Below are 20,684 nucleotides of genomic sequence, written 5' to 3' on the forward strand. Positions count from 1 at the left end.
TGAGCCCCTATAACATCTGGCTTTGAAAACCAGCAAGGTTTGCGTTAGGGACAGCAGGAGGGCTTTTTTCACTCTTAAGTGGCATGTACAAAAACCTCACACACTTCAAGTCCCAGAAGTTTGAAAGGAGCCTGGATCAGAACTACTTACTAATCTCTGAGAGCCTCTGGAGAGGCAGGGGGGCCAATAGGAGCACCCTTGGTGCCGTTTTAGGGAGCTTGTTCTAACCATGTGGACACAGGCACTGCAAAGTACTTCAGAATCCTCTTTCTATCCTATTAGGCTTCCCTGGTGGCTCAGACGGTAAACAATCTGCTTGCAATACAGGATACCCAGGTTCAAACCCTCAGTCAGGAAGATCCCCTGGAGAAGGGAATGGCAACACACTCCAGTATTCTTGCTGGAGAATCCCACGGACAGAGGAGCCTGGCAGACTACAGTCCATGAGGTCACAGAGTCAGACACAACTCAGCGACTCTGTCCTAATCGTGCTGGGTACTTGGCACCAGCCCCACATATGCCCCTCCGGGCCAAGTCATGAAGACTCAGCCCCACCACTGAACTAAGGAATAAGACCAAACCTCAGAAAAAGAACTAAACAAAGTGTAGATAAGCATTCTACCCAATACAGAGTTCAAGCTAATGATCATAAAAATGCATGGATAAACACAGAATTTCACCAGAGTTAGAAAATATAAAGAAGAACCAAACAGATCTGAAGAACATGGTAAGTGAAGTAAAAAGTACACTAGAATGATCAACAGTAGATTAGGTGATAAGTGAAGTGAAGTGAAAGTCACTCAGTCGTGTCAGACTCTTTGCGACCCCATGGGCTATACATATGCAGTCCATGGAATTCTCCAGGCCAGAATACTGGGGTGGGTAGCCTTGTAGCCTTTCCCTTCTCCAGGGAATCTTCCCAACCCAGGGATCGAATCCAGGTCTCCCACATTGCAGGCGGATTCGTTACCAGCTGAGCCACAAGGGAAGCCCAGAGCAATAGATAAGTAATGGAAATCACACAAGCTGAACAGAAAAATGAAAAAAGGATTTAAAAAAATAAGGATAGTTTGAGGCCTCTTAGACAATACTATGTGTACTAACATTAAAGAGAAAAACACATTTCTGAATCCATTCTACCAGGCCAGCATTACCCTGATACCAAAATGAGATAAAGATACCATTAAAAAAAATTACAGGCCAAATCACTGGTGAATATAGATGCAAAAACCCTCAACAAAAAGTTAGCAAACCAAACTTAACAAAACATTAAAATGATCATAAGCCATGATCAAATGGGATTTACAGCAGGGAATGCAAGGATGGTTAATATCTGCAAATCAATTAATATGATACTCCACGTTAACTGACTGAGAAATAAAATATCTCAATAGACACAAAAAATCTTCTGACAAAATTCTGCACTGATTCATGATTGAAAACGCTCAACAAAGTGGGTATTGAGGGAAAATGCCTCAATATATAAACATGACATATCCACAGCTAACATGATATTCAACAGTGAAAAGCTAAAAGTATTTTCCTTAAGATTAAGAACAATATAAGGATGCCGACTCTCATCACTTTTATTAAACATAGTACTGAAAGTCCTAATGATAGTAGTCAGGGCAGAAAAGAAATAAAAGGAATCCAAACTGGAAAGAAGCAGTAAAACTGTTACTGTTTACAGATGGAATAATATTATATATAGAAAATCCTAAAGTTATCACTCCCCCCCCAACGTAAAAAAAAAAAAACCCTATTAAAACTATAAGTGAATTTGGTAAAGTTTCACAATACAAAATTAATATACAGGAATCTACTGCATTTCTATAAACTATCAATGAACTATCAGAAAGGAATTAAAACAATACCATTTATAACTGTATCAAAAGAATAAACTACCTAGGAATCTAACCAAAGAGGTACAAGAGTTGTATCATGAAAACTAGAAGACATTAATGAAAGAAATTAAAGAAAATAAAAACAGTTAGAAAGCTATTTCATGCTCATGAAATGGAAGAATCAATATTGTTAAAATGAACATACTACTCAAGGCTCATCTACAGATTCAATGCAATCCCTAACAAAAAGCATTTTTCACAGGAATAATAATTCTAAAATTTGCATGGAAACACAAAAGACCCTGAGTAGCCAAGGCAATCTTGAGAAAGAAGAACAAACTTGCAAGTATAATGCCCCTTGATTTCAAACTATACTGTGAAGCTATAGTAATCAAAAAAGTAGGTACTGGCACAAAAACAGACACAAAGATCAATGGAACAGAATATAATGCCCAGAAATTAACCCAGGCTTATATGGTTAGTTGATTTATAACAATGGGAGCAAGGATATGTCAATACATGAGGAAAAAAAGTCTTTCCAATAAATGGTGCTGGAGAAATTAAACAGCTACGTGCAAAAGAAATTGACTTTCTCATACCATATACAAAAAATAAACTCAAAAGACTTAATTGTAAGTCCTAAAACAATAAACTCCAAGAAGAACATATACGCAGTAGGCTCTCTGACATCAGTATTAGTAATACATTTTTCAAAATGTCTCCTCAGTGAATGGAAACAAAAGCAAAAATAAACAAATGGGCTACACCAAACTAAAAATCTTTTGCATGGCGAAGGAAACTGTCAACAAAACAAAAAGGCAACCTATTGAATGGGAGAAATATTTGCAAGTAATATGTCCAATAAGGAGCTAATAGCCAAAATATACAAGGAAACCATACAACTCAACATAAAAAACCCCAAACAATCCAATTTAAAAAATGGGTGGAGGAACTGAATAGACATTTGTCCAAAGAAGACATACAGATGGCCAAGAGACACTTGAAAAGATGTTCAACATCTGTAATCATCAAAAGGAGATGCAAATCAAAACCACAGTGAGAATTTGCCTCACACCTGTGAGAATGGCTATCATCAAAGATACCATAAACAACAAATGTTGGGGAGGATGTGGAGAAAAGGGAACCCTCCTTGGTAGGACAGTAAATTGGTATATGTGTGCTCAGTCACTCAGTCATGTCTGACTCTTTGCGGCTCCATGAACCTCCTGCTCGGCTCCTCTGTCCATGGAATTCTCCAGGCAAGAATACTGGAGTGTGTTGCCACTCCTTACTCCAACGGATCTTCCCAGCCCAGGGACTGACCCTCATCTCTTGAATCTCCTACATTGGCAGGCAGATTCTTTACCACTAGTGCCATTGGTATAGGCAATTACAATCACCCAACTTTTATAGATTCCTATTAAAAGTAAAAATAGAACTGCCATATGATTCAGCAATTTCACTTCTGGGTATTTGCTCAAAAAACCCAAAACACTAATTCCAAAAGATGTATGAATTCCCATGTTCATAGCAGCGTTATTAGCCATAATAAAAAGCCAAGATATGGAAGCAACCTAAGTGCCATCAATAGACAAATGGATAAAGAAGGTGTGGTGAGTGTTTTATATAAAATATTAGCTATAAAAGTGAAATCTTCCCATTCGCAACAGCATGGCATACTTGGTAGTATGCCAAGTGAAGTAAGTCAGACTGAAACAGAAATGCTATAATATCTTACTTATATGTGGAATCTAAAAGCAAAACGAACTAACTAAACAAAAAAAGACCCATAGATACAGAGAACAAATGTGTGGTTGCCAGAGTGGAAGGAGGTGGGGGTCATAAAATAAGGGAAGAGGATTTAAGAGGTACAAATGTTTAGTTATAGAATAAACCAAGGGGATGTACTATATAGCATAAGGAACATGGTGATATAATATTGTAATAACTGTAGGGGGGCAGATGATTACTAGATTCATTGTGATCATTTCATAATGTATGCAAATATCAAATCACTACGTACTACACCTGAAATTAACATAATATTATATGCCAACTATATTTCAAGAAAAGCTTACAGGACACCTGGATTCTAGTCTTGGATCTTTTAGTAATAGGTTTATGATTAGTCATATAACCTTACTGGGCCTCAGGCCACCTCTCAGAACATGAAGGGCTAAACTAAATTACATCCAAGGGTTCTGGAAAATTCTATGAATCTGAAATTTGACATAATGTACATTTTAAAAGCATATTAGTTACATTTAACTTAATGGAAACAGTCCAACAAACTTGTGGCAGTAGCTTGGGCCAAAGGAGAAAGGGAGGATTTCCCAAGTAACAAAAAGGTAGCTTAAGGAAACGTGATGATTCACTCTGAAAACATGACCTTGCATTTATAGTACAAGCGTATTCTTTTGGGAGGTGAAAGTTTCATTTATTCTGTTCTCTCAACCACAGCACCTGAAGGAGGTCTGCTTATCTATTGTATTCTCTGTGTTACTCATTTTCAAAGACTACGCTATCCCAAGTGGCTCAGTGGTAAAGGATTTGTCTGCCAATGCAGCAGACGCATGTTCAATCCCTGGGTTGGGAAGATCCCCTGGAGGAGAGAATGGCAGCTCACTCCAGTATTCTTGCCCAGAAGACCCCATGGACAGAGCAGCCTGGTGGGTTCCTCTACAGTCCATGGGGTCACAGAGTTAGAACACAGTTTAGTGACTGAGCACGCATACACTGGGTGAAATAGCAGTAGCTTTCCCAGGAAGAGCATTAAAACAGGCCCCAAGGCATAAAGGAAATCTAGGCAGAGTCATCCTACTTGTAATAGCTGGACAACAGCAAAACAGGAACGACAAATATTTCCTCTAAACAAAATAGACAGGATTTAATCAGGCAATCCACGTTACATGGGATGGCATAAAATCATTTCTTTATTTTTGACATTTTTTAAACTGGGAAGAAATAGTTTTCTAAACAATTTAAGATTTAAGTAGCCATGGTCTGTATAATAAGATTTCAGTAGCCCGTATTTACTTCAAATTGAGGTGATTTATGGAATTCATGATAAGGTCTGCAGTAAAAAGAAAAATTCTATAAGTGAAGATGGAAGGAAAGAAGAGGGGGAAGCAAGGGAAGGAGGGAGGGAAGGCAAGAAAAAAATCCTGGACTGAGAGAACTGTTTGGGTCCTCTTCTATAAGATAAACTGAGCCAAACTGGGGTGCAGGGGAGTATGCTTTCTCTATTCCAGTTACAGTTCTCAACCAGATACACCAAAAGAGGCAAAAGACCCATAATAAAACTTTTAATAGCTGAGTAAATGAGTATACCAACTATTATACCCTCTAGACATGCATAAGCCCTAGCTTGTTCTGTCTTCATCATTTTCCAGTGTTCCCTTATTGCCAGACATCGCTTCACAGCTTGAGATACTGACCTCAAACTGACCTATGAGATACTGACCTCAAACTCTGTGTTCAGCAAACAACTTAAACAGCTCTATTCTATAGCAACTGGGTACAATAACAAAGCTGAAGCAGGGTATAAAGGGGACATAAAATCAGCATAAAATTCAAAAAGAAGAAAAACATGAAGTTGTTGTGTATTAAACACATGTTTATTTAGATCTACAAAGAACTAAATTTACATTGAATAATTATACATTTAGAAAATAAAAGCTTTTTAGTGTAAAACACAGTTTTAGCCTAAGAAAACATGCAGTAAAAAGGATAATCTTTAGAGAGAGAGTAAATTAGCAGTTGCTGGAACTGAGAGTAGGAATGGAGAGTATTTGCAAATGGGCCACAAGGGTTCTTATTAAAGTGATGGAAATGTTCTAAAATTGGATTGTGGTGGTGATTGTACAATTTTGTGGTGAATAGATTATACCTCAGCAAAGTTTTTAAGGAATTTTAAAAAGAAAAGGCCCCAAAATATGTGTATCTATATTTTCTAGTTCTTTTCTTTATTAATTGTGTGATAGTTATGTTTTTAATTTACATTTTAAGGAACTGCATGTCAGAAATGCTTTTCTTTCTATGCTTATCTTTAGCTCTTCAATAAAAGTTCCCCAATTAGTCAAAACTATATTTCATTTTTACTCTAGTATTGGGAAACTATTAACATTTTTAAAAAGTTTATTCTTTTTTAATGACTTCCTTATTTTATGACTTTTCTTTTAAGCCCTAAGTTCAAAAAAGTTGTGTCCAAGTAAAGGTTGGATTGTGGGTCAAAATTTAAGCAAAATGTATATACCTATCACAAATTCTTAAAACTTTTCTAGTCAAAATAATATGTATTTGCTGGGTAATGTCTTATTATTTTAATAACATACAAACTACAATCATACCCAAGTTCATGTAATCTGGAGCCTCATTTTCCTCACTTACGAGAATAAAACCACATTAGTTTATAGTTGCACATATTGGAAGACCAAATCAGATGGTGTATGTGAAAATACTTTGAAAATTAAAAGTGCTATGTAAGAATCATTATCATTATTACCATGAATTCCAAGATATGTGGGAATACTAATTAAAAGGGATACTTTTTTCCCTGAGAGTTGTTGGTAAAGAATCTGCCTGCAACGTGGGAGACCCCGGTTGGATTCCTGGGTCAGGAAGATCTGCTGGAGAAGGGATAGGCTACCCACTCCAGTATTCTTGGGCTTCCCTTGTGGCTCAGCTGGTAACAAATCTGCCCGCAATGCGGGAGACCTGGGTTCGATCCCAGGGTTGGGAAGATCCCCTGGAGAAGGGAAAGGCTACCCACTCCAGTATTCCGGCCTGGAGAATTCCATAGACTGTATAGTCCATGGGGTCACAGAGATTTTGACGTGACTGAGCGACTTTCACTATAAATAGTATTTTACTACTAAAATTCATAATTAAATCTGTTTTTAAGTTAGTTGTTCCTACCATCTGAATGAAAAGGAATAGGAAAAATTTATCTGTTTGAATTTAAGGATGTTTTTCTTTCAATAGAGAAAGGAAAAGCAATATTACTGATGTGACTCAAATAACATTTTTGGACATGAAATACTGCTGCTGCTAAGTCGCTTCAGTCGTGTCCGACTCTGAAATACTAATGTGCCCAAATATTCAGGAAGAACTGACTTACTGCATTAGTGAAAGAAAGTTAAATTTTTTAAGGGCACAGAAAGCTTCTATTCTACAAAGTAGTTTTGGATTGTACTCCTCAACATTTCCTAACCAAAAAAAAAAGATAACCTTTGTGAGAATTACATTTCACTGCCTAAAAGTACTATCAAGTTCAGGAAGCATTAAGCATAATCTTAATTAAAAACTTGTCTGATTTCACACTGTTGTTAAAACCTCTTTTCTCACGAGTTATCCACAGTTTTATTACTTACCTGTCTCTCTACACTACAAAGTAATATCATAGATTTCTTTTCCCTCATCTATGTCTGACGCTTAAGAAAGAACCTGTGGCATCTGTTTTGTTCCATAGGATACACAGGGAGAAACAATGAAAACTTGTTACTGTCTGTATGATGCATATCCAAATGACACAGAGAATGGAAAGGCTGGACAATGAGTTAAATAGGGACGTCAGAGTTTGAAAATTATTCAGCCATGAGCACAGAGGTGTGGCCCTATTGTAAGCTTTTTTACTTAAGCACTATTATGTATAATAACCACTAAGCTATCTATATTAATGGTCAGACATATCAATTCAGAACAAAGAACCTAGAAAAAGTGATTTGTCTTATCTTTTTTCATTTGATTCCACCTGCCATTTGCACAAGTGATGATTAAGACAGTCTTTTCATCCTTGTTTTCCTTCCCAAGGTCACCACACCTGTCATGAAAAGTGTCCATAACCCCATTTTCTCTGTAACCTGCCCTTAGACCTAAAATTCAGTTCTATGGCTAGTGACAAGAAACATAAGGAAATACATATTTTCTTAAATTAAAGTTGAGTAAAAGATGTGCAAAGCAGTGTTCATAGAGGAGATAGTTTTCATTTTAATTTTTTAAAAAGACATTTAACTTTCAGTTTAGAGGACGATGAGAAAGAGAGCTCCGTACTTTTCAATTTTTAATTACAATATGGACAAAAGTTTGGATTCTTTTATGGAAATCATTTGCAAATGAAAGAACACTTGTGATTTCCATTAATAGAGAATTAGCATTGATACATTTTTACTCAAAGGGCTACTTTTATTTCAGATTGTCTATTGAAATGTGAAATTTAAACATATTATTTCTCTTTCCTACAGTACTTATTTTATTTTCTAGTGATATTAAAATTGATTTTACTACCTATGATATACTTTAAATTATTTTCCTTCATCAAATAATCAATTTCTTTCCCTTAAGATTTAATTTCTATGTATAATCTCACTAATATAAAGAAGTACTATAAGCAATAGTTTTATACTGTTAAGTATTTCACATAATTCCACTTATTCTAATACTTAATACTTAAAACACCACACAGATGGAGTTCAGTATAAGTTGACACTTCACTTTCTTTTGCTTATTGACTCAGTGAAGGTTTAAAATGAGTTTAAATGACACAGGGAGAATCATATATGGCAAAATTCTACTCTCTGAGATGTGATCAGATTAATTTATGACAGTGTGTGCATTCTAGTCACACTTTTGAGATGTTAGACAAATAAACCTTGTAATTTTTTTTTTTTTTAAACCTTGTAATTTTTTAAGAAATGGTTACATACTGGAAGACTTTTAATCAAATGGCTTATAATCAGATCTTAATATCCTGGCAATGGCACCCCACTCCAGTACTCTTGCCTGGAAAATCGCATGGACGGAGGAGCCTGGTAAGCTGCAGTCCATGGGGCCGCTAAGAGTCGGATACGACTGAGCGACTTCACTTTCACTTTTCACGTTCATGCACTGGAGAAGGAAATGGCAACCCACTCCAGTGTTCTTGCCTGGAGAATCCCAGGGACGGGGCAGCCTGGTGGGCCGCCGTCTATGGGGTCACACAGAGTCAGACACGACTGAGGTGACTTAGCAGCATGGTATACTTGAACTTCACCTTTTCTGAGACCTGGGTTCGATCCCTGGGTTGGGGAGATCCCCTGGAGAAGGGAAAGGCTACCCACTCCAGTATTCTGGCCTGGAGAGTTCCATGGACTGCATAGTCCATGGGGTTGCAAAGAGTTGGACACGACGAGTGACTTTCACTCACTCACTCATCTGACCCACAAAATCTCCTGATAGCTCAGTGTTTAGCCTAATATATGACACACATCAGTGGCAACTAGGGACATTAATGTGAGGAGAGAGTATGACTTAGCCATGAACTATAAATGTATACAGTTGATTAGATACACTGAAATATTCAGAATCATCTTTTTTCAGTTTATTTCCAGAAGGCAAGACCAATCATTTCATTTGATTTAAAAGGACACGGCTATTTTCAACACTATTAACAAATAGAAGATGTTTTTCCCTTTCATGGAAGGGATCTGTCATTGAAAGTGTTTATATAAAATTTTCAGGGATGTGGAATACATCTTGGCACAAAGTAAACTACCTTATTCAGAAGTGAAATTATGATGTTTATTTCTGGGAGCACTGCCACCTAAAAATAGCCTGTCTAGTCACCTTATAGTGTATTCTTTTATTTCATGGGTGGAAGTTCAGGGCTGAGTCCGTGTTTATTTGTGTTCCTCGCTTGACCTAATGGCCAAAAATGCCTGATGCCTTAAAGTACATCTCCTTTAAGAATATAATACAGTTATACCCTGTCAATTGGTCATCTAGTATTTCTCCCTGCTAGCTCACACGACCCCTCGTCAGGCCACTTGCTTTGGTGTCCTGTGAAGCTCACACAACCCCTCGTCAGGCCACTTGCTTTGGTGTCCTGTGAAAACACATGGCCTTCTGTGCTGTAAACTTTCCCTGGAATGGCCTTTCCCCCGAACAGCCTTTTCTCATCTATTTAACTCCCAGCCTATTCTGTCAGCTCCAGCTTGAGTTCTGTGTCTTCTTAGGACCTCACTACACCATCAGCTCCGAATGCTCTCTTCTTGAAATGCTGAGAACCCTTCTGCATGACTTAGAATTTAATACAGTTCTAAAAGATTTCATTTGCTGTTTTTCATATGTATGAATCTTCTTACTCAGGAGAAGGCAAGAAGTTCTTTGAGGGTAGGAATCACACCTCATATTTCTACATCCCACAAAAAATGTTTAGGAAATTTTTACTAGATAAACTTTTGCTGCATGTGATGTGACCATAAATCCACTGGATTAAAAAATCAAATTTATGTCATAGAAGACAAAAAAGGTGAGTGAGTGGATTAATTGGTGATAAAAGAGTTCATCCAAAATTTATCTCAAGCCTTGGAAAGACACGTCCACTGCCTTCTAGATTTATGATGCGCGCTCCGTTGCTTTAGTCATGCCTGACTCTGTGACTCTAAGGACCGTGTCTTGCCAGGCTCCTTTGCCTACATTTGTAGTTGTCCCTTAATATTCTGGAGGGATTGGCTCCAGGATCCCCTGTGGATACCAAAATCCTCAAATCCTCAAGTCCCATATATAAAATGGCATAATATTTGTATATAACCTAAATTAACCCTCCTGTATACTTTAAGGATTTCCCTGTGGCTGAGACCGTAAAGTGTCTGCCTACAATGCAGAAGACCTGGGTTCGATCCCTGGGTCAGGAAGATCCTCTGGAGAAGGAAATGGCAACCCACTCCAGTACTCTTGCGTGGAAAATCCCATGGATGGAGGAGCGTGGTATGCTATAGTCCATGGGGTCGCAAAGAGTCAGACACAACTGAGCGACTTCACTTGGTCTTGGTATACTTTAAATCATCTCTTCTTTGCTTTTGATACCCAATACAATGAGAATGCTATATAAGTAGGTGTAAATACAGCACAGTATGTAAATAGTTGTTAGTACAATTAAATGCCACGTAAATTGTCTCTGTGTCAAATTCCAGTCCATCGTTTTTCTAACAGCATTTGCCCACATTTGTGTCCCCTGTGTCACGCTTTGGCGATTCTCACAATATTGGAAGTTTTTTCATTAGTATTTGCTATCATAATCTGTGATCAGTAATCTTTGATGTTACCACTATGACTCACTGAAGATTCAGATGACAGCATTTTTCAGCAATAAAATATGTTTTAATTAAGGGATGTACATTGGTTTTCAGATATAATGCTTTTTCATACTTTATAGACTACGGCATGGTATATACACAGCTTCTGTGGCGGCTTAGTGGTAGAGCATCTGCCTGCTAAGCAAGAAATATGGGTTCAGTCCCTGGGTCAGGAAGATCCCCTGAAGAAAGAAATGGCAACCCACTGCCCTATTCTTGCCTGGAAAGTCCCATCGACAGAACAGCCTGGGGGCTACAGTCATGGGGTTGCAAAAGAGTCAGACACAAGTTAGTGACTAAACAACAATAGTATGTACATGACTTTTACATGCAGGCCTGTCACTTGCTTTATTGTGATACTCCCTTTATTGCAGTAGTCTGGAATTGAACCCACAGTCTCTCGCAGGAATGCCTGTATTGTGAGTGCACCTGTTACATTCAGTTAGCATTTATCCGATTGGATGTTCTTTGGCTCTATGAGTAACTTGCTTTCTCAGAAATCAATACTATTTATCACAACTAATAATTTGTGTCAATTTTCATTCTTTTGGAGAATAAATGAGGATGACACGTTTAATAATAATCCTAGTAGGGTATGGCAACCCACTCCAGTATTCCTGCCTGGAAAATCCAGTGGACAGAGGGGCCTGGGGTGCTACAGCCCACAGGGTTGCAAAGAGTCGGACATGACTCAGAGACCAGCACTGTATTGACTAGAAAGGTATGTCTAGAGAAAAGGCTGTATTAAAATGAGGCCATTTTGAGTTTTCACCCCGCATAGAGTCCTGATTCACTGGTTACTGAGGACACAAGGCCGTAGGACGACAGAGTTTTCCCCAGGCATCCTCTGCAGCATAAACTGCCATGGCCACAAATGGCAGCATTGCCCAGTGATCCCACAGCTATTCTATTTCACTGTCATGTGTGTGGCTTGGCAGCAAGAAGGTCTTGAAAAGTTTTCATCTTCCGTGGGGTTTCCCTTTGGAGTTAAGCTTTCCCCTTTCATAACAATGAAACAAAACTCTGTTGACTGAGCAATAGGTGTTTCACCTCATTTCTTTCTTTAATCATCTCTTAGTCCCTATTTTTTTTTTTTAAGTTGGTGTACATAGTCTTCCATGTCACTTTCATGTGACACATAGTGATTGAGCAGCTGGGAGAAATGCCGTGAGAGTGGTATGGATACACATGTACAGCACATAGATGCTGTTACACTAATGTGGTTGTGAGTGTAGGCAGAGTTCTGACAACTTGCTACTACATTGCCCCATCCTGGGCAAGCACTTCATGGAACTGTGGCACAGGTGAAATGAGAGGTGACCTTTGCCCTGCATTTGGCAAGAGCCAGACCCTTGTTGTGCCCAACCAGGGTGCCGTGGTTTAAGAAAATTACAGAGAAAGTGGATATGATTTAGCAGTTTGCACCAAAAATGATTTCCTATCCAGAGGTTAAGGGGTGGGGCTTTACAATTTAGAAGAGAAATGGATAAGTTAGAGCAGACTACTTCAGGTTCACAAAGGTTTAGTGTGAGGATGACTGAAAATTGTTTGTTTCCCATCTGCACTCATGACAGATCAGAAAGTAAGGAGCTTAGTGGTTTGGGAGAATTCAATACAAGCTCTCATAGTAGGTCATTTGAAGACCTCAGGCTCTTTCTTATGTAGGGGAAATGTGTGTATTCTCAGGACCTGGCCTAACAATGGTAGAAAAGAGGAAAATTATTTCATCCCTTCCCTTTTCTATAGGCAAAGCCGAAAATGATCAATGGGTAGTTATTATTAGCATATTTTAATATTAATAATAACACTGCCAACATTTACTAACCTATTATGTGGAAGGCACTATTTTATGGAGTTTAACTCATTCAATCTTTGCTATCTGTTAGGCACATACCCTTTTATTATTCTCAATAAAAAACCTCTGAGGCTCAAGAGGTTTAAGTAAATGACTAATCACACACAGTTGGCAAGATCTGAATCCAGAAAGCCTGACTCCAGATTCTAGCTCTTAGCTACCATGTCATACTGTCTCATGTTTATTTTTCCCTCCATAGATATTTTAACACTAAACTAGGAGCCACAAAAGAGAAAAGAGACTCTCTGAAGGTTTGGCAGAGGAAGAGGTGAATAGTGGATAATCATAAATACAGGTTCTTGAATTCTAACAGACTTTTAAAAAAAAAGAAAACAAAGGTATACATATGACACTGAAGTGTGACACCTGCTTGATTTTATAATGGGGGCTGTTACTGGCGTGACAGAATCTAAATATTTTTAGAAGTCAGAATGATTAAAAAAGAAATTCTAGTTTAAAAATCAGTAGTTCTGGGCAATAACAACAGCTCTTTCAGTGACCTGTGATCTTAGGTCCCTTATACACATTACTCCTGACTTCTTTCCTGTGAAATGTGTGGATTATACCTCCCAGAGTAGTATAAAGGCAAAATTATACACAGGATATGAGAGCAATTTGAAAATTATAAAGCTGGGTTCAAATAAAAAGCTTTATTATTTTAGTAAGGAAGTAATATCAGTATATCAATAAACATACTATCAGTTTATAAATAAACTGTCTTGCAATAGTTCATTTTATGAGAAGTGTACCAAAACGTTTTAGGTTATTTATGTCAGTATCTTAATGTTGTTGATTGTCTGTCTTAGAAATTCTAAGACATTCAGGAAGTCTTGCTCTTTTTTCCACGTGCTGAGCGCATGTGGCTCATACTCTATGGGTTTACTTATTACTTGGCATGATTGCCTGTCCCAGAAGACTGTGAGTCCCTAGAGGCAGTGGCTATTTTCTATTAAACTTTGTATGTCTCAGCAGAGAGCTGGCTACATAAATATAAAATAAATGATGTAGAAAGAATATAATCCAAGAAGACAGAGATCATGTTTTCCATATCACTGCTCCTATATTTTATCCAAGTGTGGTGTTCTGGAATAGGTTTGAATTGCTGAATAAATATTTAACATTTAAAGCAACCATCACATAGCACTGCTAGATTAATAAATTTGACTTGTATCAGTCTACTCTGAGGGGCTTCCCTGGTGGCTCAGACTGTAAATAATTCTCCTACAATGCAGGAGACCTGGGTTCGATCAGTGGGTTGGGAAGATCCCCTGGAGAAGGGAACAGCTACCTACTCCAGTATTCTGGCCTGGAGAATTCCATGGACAGAGGAGCCTGGCGGGCTACAGTCCGTGGGGTCGCAAAGTTGGACACAACTGGGTGACTTTCACACACACCATCTACTTTGAAAAGCAAGTGCCTCTCTGACAAGAGCAAATGAGAGTAAATTCGAAATGTGACCATAAAGAAATGAGATTAATTTTCACTTGTGATTTGTAAAAATCAATCTCCTTATTTTATACTTATGTCTTGTAAATTAAGAGGATTACATAGATGTCTTACAGCAGTGCTTATAGCTTTAATGATTACATCATACATTAAAAAAAAAGTTATTTCACTGAAGGTGCTATTATAAATGGAATGTGATCTTCTGGAAAATATTCTGTAAGCAGGTAGCCCTGAATAAGTAAGAAAGCAATTCTTCAAAATAAAATACGTACAGAAAATAAAGCATATACCAGGTCACAGAAAGGAAAGCAGTATAAATGACTTCCCAAAGGTAATGGGTGTGAATAAGACGTGACTGAGAGTAGTTGAAATCAATTATGCTAAAAGTATTTATGAAATAGACTGAATAACTTAAGAACAGAACTCCCCTTCATATAAGGCCTTTACTTCAAGCTTCTTGTCTCATCACTGAAGAAGTACTTAAGTTTCTATTATTTTCCTAAATTATGTTCTCATCTCTAAAAGTTGGCAGTAGACCATTTCAGTAATTCATCTGTCTAAAAAATACCCCTGCATCTAAGTTCATCTAAATTGACATAAGTGATAAAATTAAGAAATGCTAAGAAGTGTAAAGAGTCGGACACGACTGAGCGACTGAACTGAACTGAACTGAAGAAGTGTTTGAAATCACGGCAGATGGTGACTGCAGCCATGAAATTAAAAGACACTTACTCCTTGGAAGGAAAGTTACGACCAACCTAGATAGCATATTCAAAAGCAGAGACATTACTTTGCCAACAAAGGTTCGTCTAGTCAAGGCTATGGTTTTTCCTGTGGTCATGTATGGATGTGAGAGTTGGACTGTGAAGAAGGCTGAGCACCGAAGAATTGATGCTTTTGAACTGTGGTGTTGGAGAAGACTCTTGAGAGTCCCTTGGACTGCAAAGAGATCCAACCAGTCCATTCTGAAGGAGATCAACCCTGGGATTTCTTTGGAAGGAATGATGCTAAAGCAAACTCCAGTACTTTGGCCACCTCATGCGAAGAGTTGACTCATTGGAAAAGACTCTGATGCTGGGAGGGATTGGGGGCAAGAGGAGAAGGGGATGACAGAGGATGAGATGGCTGGATGGCATCACTGACTCGATGGACGTGAGTCTGAGTGAACTCAGGGAGTTGGTGATGGACAGGGAGGCCTGGCGTGCTGTGATTCATGGGGTCGCAAAGAGTGGGACACGACTGAGCGACTGATCTGATCTGATCTGATATTAAGCAAAATGACAGGAACATGATCTGTATATCAAATGATAATAAAACTACAATTCTAACTTCCAATAGGAAATAGGGTTCATAAATACAAATTTCTTAGTTCTACATACCCAATTTAAGAGTTTATAATCTTATAATCTATATCTGGAAACATTTTTAAAACTACTACTATTATAAAAATTGTGGTAATTTTTATAATGTCACTTATCTGATCAACATTACTATGAAGTAAGGGTTGGTAAGTTCAAGGTATAAATATTATGTACTTGGTATTAAGAGAGTCAATCCCTAGGCAGGTTGATAAGAAGTCCGGGTGTCCCCAAGGAGAGAGGGGTCTGGAATTCTCAAGGAGGAGGAAAGGACAAACTTTTTTTCTCTCTACATTCTTTAGGCTTATATAACAATAGTGTTTCCTGCTTGAGGACAGTCTCTGGAAAAAAACCTTCTGGCTAATCCTGTTATCTTAAAATGTAAATTATGGGAGTGGGTCTAGCGAGGTCTTTACAACCTCCAGACATTCTTTTGATTCACTGTAATAAGTAGTTAAAAAGTATGTAACTCCATTGCTAACACTAGTAAGGGGGCACTCTTTCTGCCCCCTTCTGATGTCTATGTCAGAAGCTTTCTCTATCCCTTTTATACTTAAACAAAACTTTATTACACAAAAGCTCTGAGTGATCAAGCCTCGTCTCTGGCCTTTGATTGAATTCTTCTCCTCTGGAGCCCAAGAATCCCAGTGTCTTTCGTGGTTCAGTAACACGTGCATTTCTCTGTATACATATGTAAAATGAGTTCATGTGAAGGATATACTGCATAAAAATAACACTGTATAAATTAACAGAAATATCTCACATGCACCATTTGCAGAAGGGGAGTGAAGGTTAAAATTCTGTAATCACAACAGAACTGGCTCTATGTAGACCTGCCGCCTACCTATGAAGGATGTGAGTATTACTCTAATGGGACATTACAGTCTCCTGGGTGGTTACGAGTGTCCTCACCATGATTCCCTACCAGCTATGACAACAGTATGTGTAACTGCAGTCAAAGGGTTGAGGCCAAGCTCCTAATTTTGGAATCACCAAATACATGTAAAAATGAATCATCACAGAGAAGAATATTTTTCATACCCAGTAATTAATATTATAGGATAGTTAGTAAGTGGCAAGAACTGGGGTAGTGGATTCTAGGGTAATAGTGATCACTGAAATGGCTAGTCTACATTGAACAGTGAAGATAACGTGGATATTTGGATTATCCCACTTGTTCTGGGAAGTGCAAGATCACACAAGATGACATCACTTCAGAGGTTAAGGACATACCCTTCTACCTGGGATGTACTAGTTATACCTTATACCTAGTTATAACCTATATGATTTCCATTAGTCTACAAACATTTGTGTAAAAGTGTGAAATATAATATCCATGAGAAGAAAGTTAGGGTGAACTACTTCCGATTTCCCTCCTGGGATGAAGATTATAATAAATATGTATGTACTCAACCATGCACTTGCATACAAACACATGTGAATTTTGTCTTTTTAAACTGCATTACCTTTAATATGCCCACTCTGTGTGGGTGTGCATGTGCATTCAGTCCTGTCTGACTCTTTGCTACCCTGTGGACTGTAGCCCGCCAGGCTCCTCTGTCCATGGGATTTTCCAGGCAAAATTACTGGAGTGGGTTGCCATTTCCTTCTCTGGGGGATCTTCCTGGTCCAGGGATTGAACTTGTGTTTCTTGAGTCTCCTGCATTGGTAGGTGGGTTCTTTACCAACTGTCCACTTTAAACCTTCCTTAATTGGGTGGTTGTTTGTGCCTCCTCACATTTTTGAGGGAATTTTCTAGAAGTTTTCCACTATCAGCTTGGCATTTGATTATGCAGCTTGAAGGGGTTTCAGTGTCTTTAAGTGATTTCTAACATTTCAAAAATCCTAAGTAAATTCTTGTATTTCATAAAAGATCTCACTGCTAATGCAAAGGCTTCCAGTTTGAAGTTATCAGACCTCTTAGGAGACCACAGTTACAATGTTGATATTTTTATGGTCAACTAAAACAGCTCTTTTGTTGTACAAAGTCTTTAAAAATAATATTGAAGAAACTATAACAGCCATAAAATTAATATCAAGGAGATTCTGTCCTTTATGCTGTTTCATAGACAGAGGGGTTTAGACACAAAGAGCAATATAAACAAACACACCAGACAATAAAGACTTCATGGTTAGGAGTGCTATGCTCTATGCTCTTTCTACGTGCCAACACTCCCCAGTGCAAAGATGTTCATGTATAACACTGTCCTTAAGTCTTCACCAGCTATATGAAGTTATATTTTATCACAAAATCAATATTTTTGAAAAATAAATCTAAGATTGCATTAGTTTAGCAGGGTTCAGAAAAGAAAGAGGTTTTTTCCTAGGCCCTTATTTGATTTTCACTCCTATAACTGAAAATATTTGATCCCCAGAGGCACAGTATGAAGTCAGGAGCGAAGTCAAAAGCAGTTTTACTGTAGTACCTCCAGCCAGTGTTAAGGGAAGCATAATGTAAGTTCAATGCAATACCTTATGGCTCTAAACACTTCTTGTCTAATACTTAAGTCAATAACACAGTTGTGCCTATCCAACTCAAAAACCCCTACTGTAGCACAAATGGACAAACATAAAAATAGTTACTGTTGCCATCAGGACTTTTGGAAGGGGATTTCAAGCTACTTTTATGGAAGGGGATTTCTCCTGTCACCTGATGGCAACAGTAACTATGTACTGAGCTGTGCACAGTCTCAGGGAGTTCCTAACATACTGTACTGGTGTCTAGTATCAGGGGCTCCTCCACGTTCAGAAGAGCTGGCCATTAATCAAATTCTCAAATACAGTTTTATCTACACAGTCTGGAATGCAGCAACTAGAAGACAGTTTTCTCTAGTTTTTGTTGCAATGTGTCAGTTTTTAAATTTATATTTTAAACAGACACAATAGAACATGCTTTCATTTGGTTTACCCCACACTGATGCAATGTGTTTAATGTATAAACTTGTATCAAACTGTCTTCTTAATCTTAACACTTAGCTCCGTGTGTGTGTACATGAAATAGAAATGTGTGTGAAATATATAAAATATTCAAACCATATTACCTAATACAGTTATATATATGTACTGTAATCTCAATAGGTACTTATAACTACAGAATCACAGAATAACTACACCATTTACTTAATTTTTAAAGCAGTGGTGAGAATAATTATATGTTATATGCATAAGTATATATGACATGTAAATATACCTCATCTCCATTTATATATACATAAATTTATATTTTAATTATTATGATTATAGAGTGCATAATTAAGTTAGTGAGCACTGCTCAGAACTTAGTAAGTAAATAAAGATCATAGAAACTCAGCTGGGTAAAAAGTGCCTTATGACTCCTCATTAAGTAAATGTGTTTACCTTTCATTTATTATGAAGAGGTTTTCTGAAAAGTAAATTGATGTTTATTTTTTGTTTAATGATTACATGATATAGTTCACTTTGTTGAAAACTCTGATATGTTGATATGAAAGTATTGGTACAGATTTAGGAACAAGAGTAATGAATGATTAGATAGAGAAGAAAAAAGAATCTTTGGGAGAAAAAAAATTAAAAAAGAAGACAGGACTTTCAAAAGCATTTAAAGAATGATTACCTACCAGTTCTACTCGTCCGAAACCTCCAACTCCAAGGGTGTCAATGATGTTGAAATCAGACAGCTTCAGGTTGGCGAAGAAAGCAGCTTCAGCTTCATATCTGGAGTTTTTGATGCGAAAAAATGGAAATTTCTTAGAGGTGCAAACACGAGTACCACGTACAACTGTACCGGAATGACATGACTGTGAAACAGGGTTTACCTGCTTAAATTCCATCTTGCTTTTAGAGTCTGCGTTTTCTCATACTCATAATTTTTTTTTTTGGTCCCAGTTGTGCAGAATTACCTAGATTTGAGCTTGTATTTTCAAAGTAGAAAAATACAAAGTACCCACTGCATGCCAGTCATGTGACTGATAAATCCAGTTCTCAAATCAGAGTTACATCTCGGTGTTTTTCTACGCGTCTTCTTATGAGCACAGATTGTTTGTGTTGTTCTCTTTTGGTTTTGTTTTGGATTGTTTGGTTTTGCTTGGCTTTGTTTTTGCCGTTCAGGTTTTGGATGGCAGTTTCTCATTAGGTTCCCTTATCCACAGGCTGGCAGTGGCTCCTATTAATAATTATTAAAAGCGGCAAGATCATTGAGGTCTCTGGAATGCAGTCACAGCCAGGTTTTATGAAAACAGATCCAAAAAGCTGAGGACTGATGTGGAAATATCTGAAATGGATGGTTTCAGAAGCATATTCACATTCCTAAAAAGTGTCTTCCCTTCGTTTGTGATTACCCACTGACTCTCAGCTAGTAATCCCAGTGTCTTTAGGCTTGCCAGTTTCTTATATGAGTGGTGTGGAGGAGCACAGACTAGCCTTCAAAAGTCTAACTCTTCAGACAGGCAAATTGGACACATGCAAGTGGCCAAAATAAGTGTCTCCTGATGAGACAAGTGAATATGAGCTGCTTAAAATATCTCCTTGTTAAAAGGCCCTACTATTTTTAGAAAGGGCAGGAAGGCATAAAGATGATCCTCCCACTCACTAAAGTCAGGTCAGGGAGTAATTCAGCTGTCTCAAAAATAAAGGATTTGAATGGCTATGTGTAATCCATGACCTTCAACCAGGCAGTACCTGATTCAGTAGTATGCTGTAGATAGACATGATGAACGTGCCTGAAATAATGATACTAAGACAGCTTGTTTATGTCGGGTTTTGGAAAGAATCATCCACAGGCATGTTTGGTGTTAAGCTGTGCTCACATGTTAGCTATTCCATTATAATCAAACACAAATTCAGACTCCCCACTTGGGAGAAATGCGAAATAGCTTTCTAGGTGAGCTTTCAACAGTTTCCAGTTTACGAGGACAGTTCTCGTTTTTCACACATCAATTCTTGAAAGACTCATGAGAAGGTAAAAATAACATTGCTTCTCCTTATTAGCTGATTATGGGAAATCAACTCCTTCCAGTACACCTCTATAAATAAGACTGCTAGTCAATCTGAATGCTATTTGCAGACTTATCTCATTAACTACACAATCAAG

The 20,684-nt window shown here is 37.8% G+C and overlaps 1 protein-coding gene across 6 annotated transcripts in view; it reads right to left on the reverse strand.

Annotated features, from left to right (window-relative positions):
* The window catches only part of PRKG1 (protein kinase cGMP-dependent 1), a 1,428,274-nt gene that overhangs the window by 38,733 nt on the left and 1,368,857 nt on the right, over positions 1 to 20,684 (reverse strand). For 5 of the 6 annotated variants that reach the window (XM_025274139.3, XM_025274138.3, XM_044935211.2 and 2 more), the window contains one exon: positions 19,213 to 19,309. In XM_025274139.3, the coding sequence (XP_025129924.1) occupies positions 19,213 to 19,309 (97 nt within the window). Of the gene's footprint in view, positions 1 to 19,212; positions 19,310 to 19,410; positions 20,519 to 20,684 lie in introns of those variants that run through there. The other variant, XM_045164121.1, reaches the window with a different exon arrangement.

The sequence above is a fragment of the Bubalus bubalis genome, chromosome 23 (genome assembly GCF_019923935.1).
Source record: "Bubalus bubalis isolate 160015118507 breed Murrah chromosome 23, NDDB_SH_1, whole genome shotgun sequence".
Taxonomy (NCBI): Eukaryota; Metazoa; Chordata; class Mammalia; order Artiodactyla; family Bovidae; genus Bubalus; species Bubalus bubalis.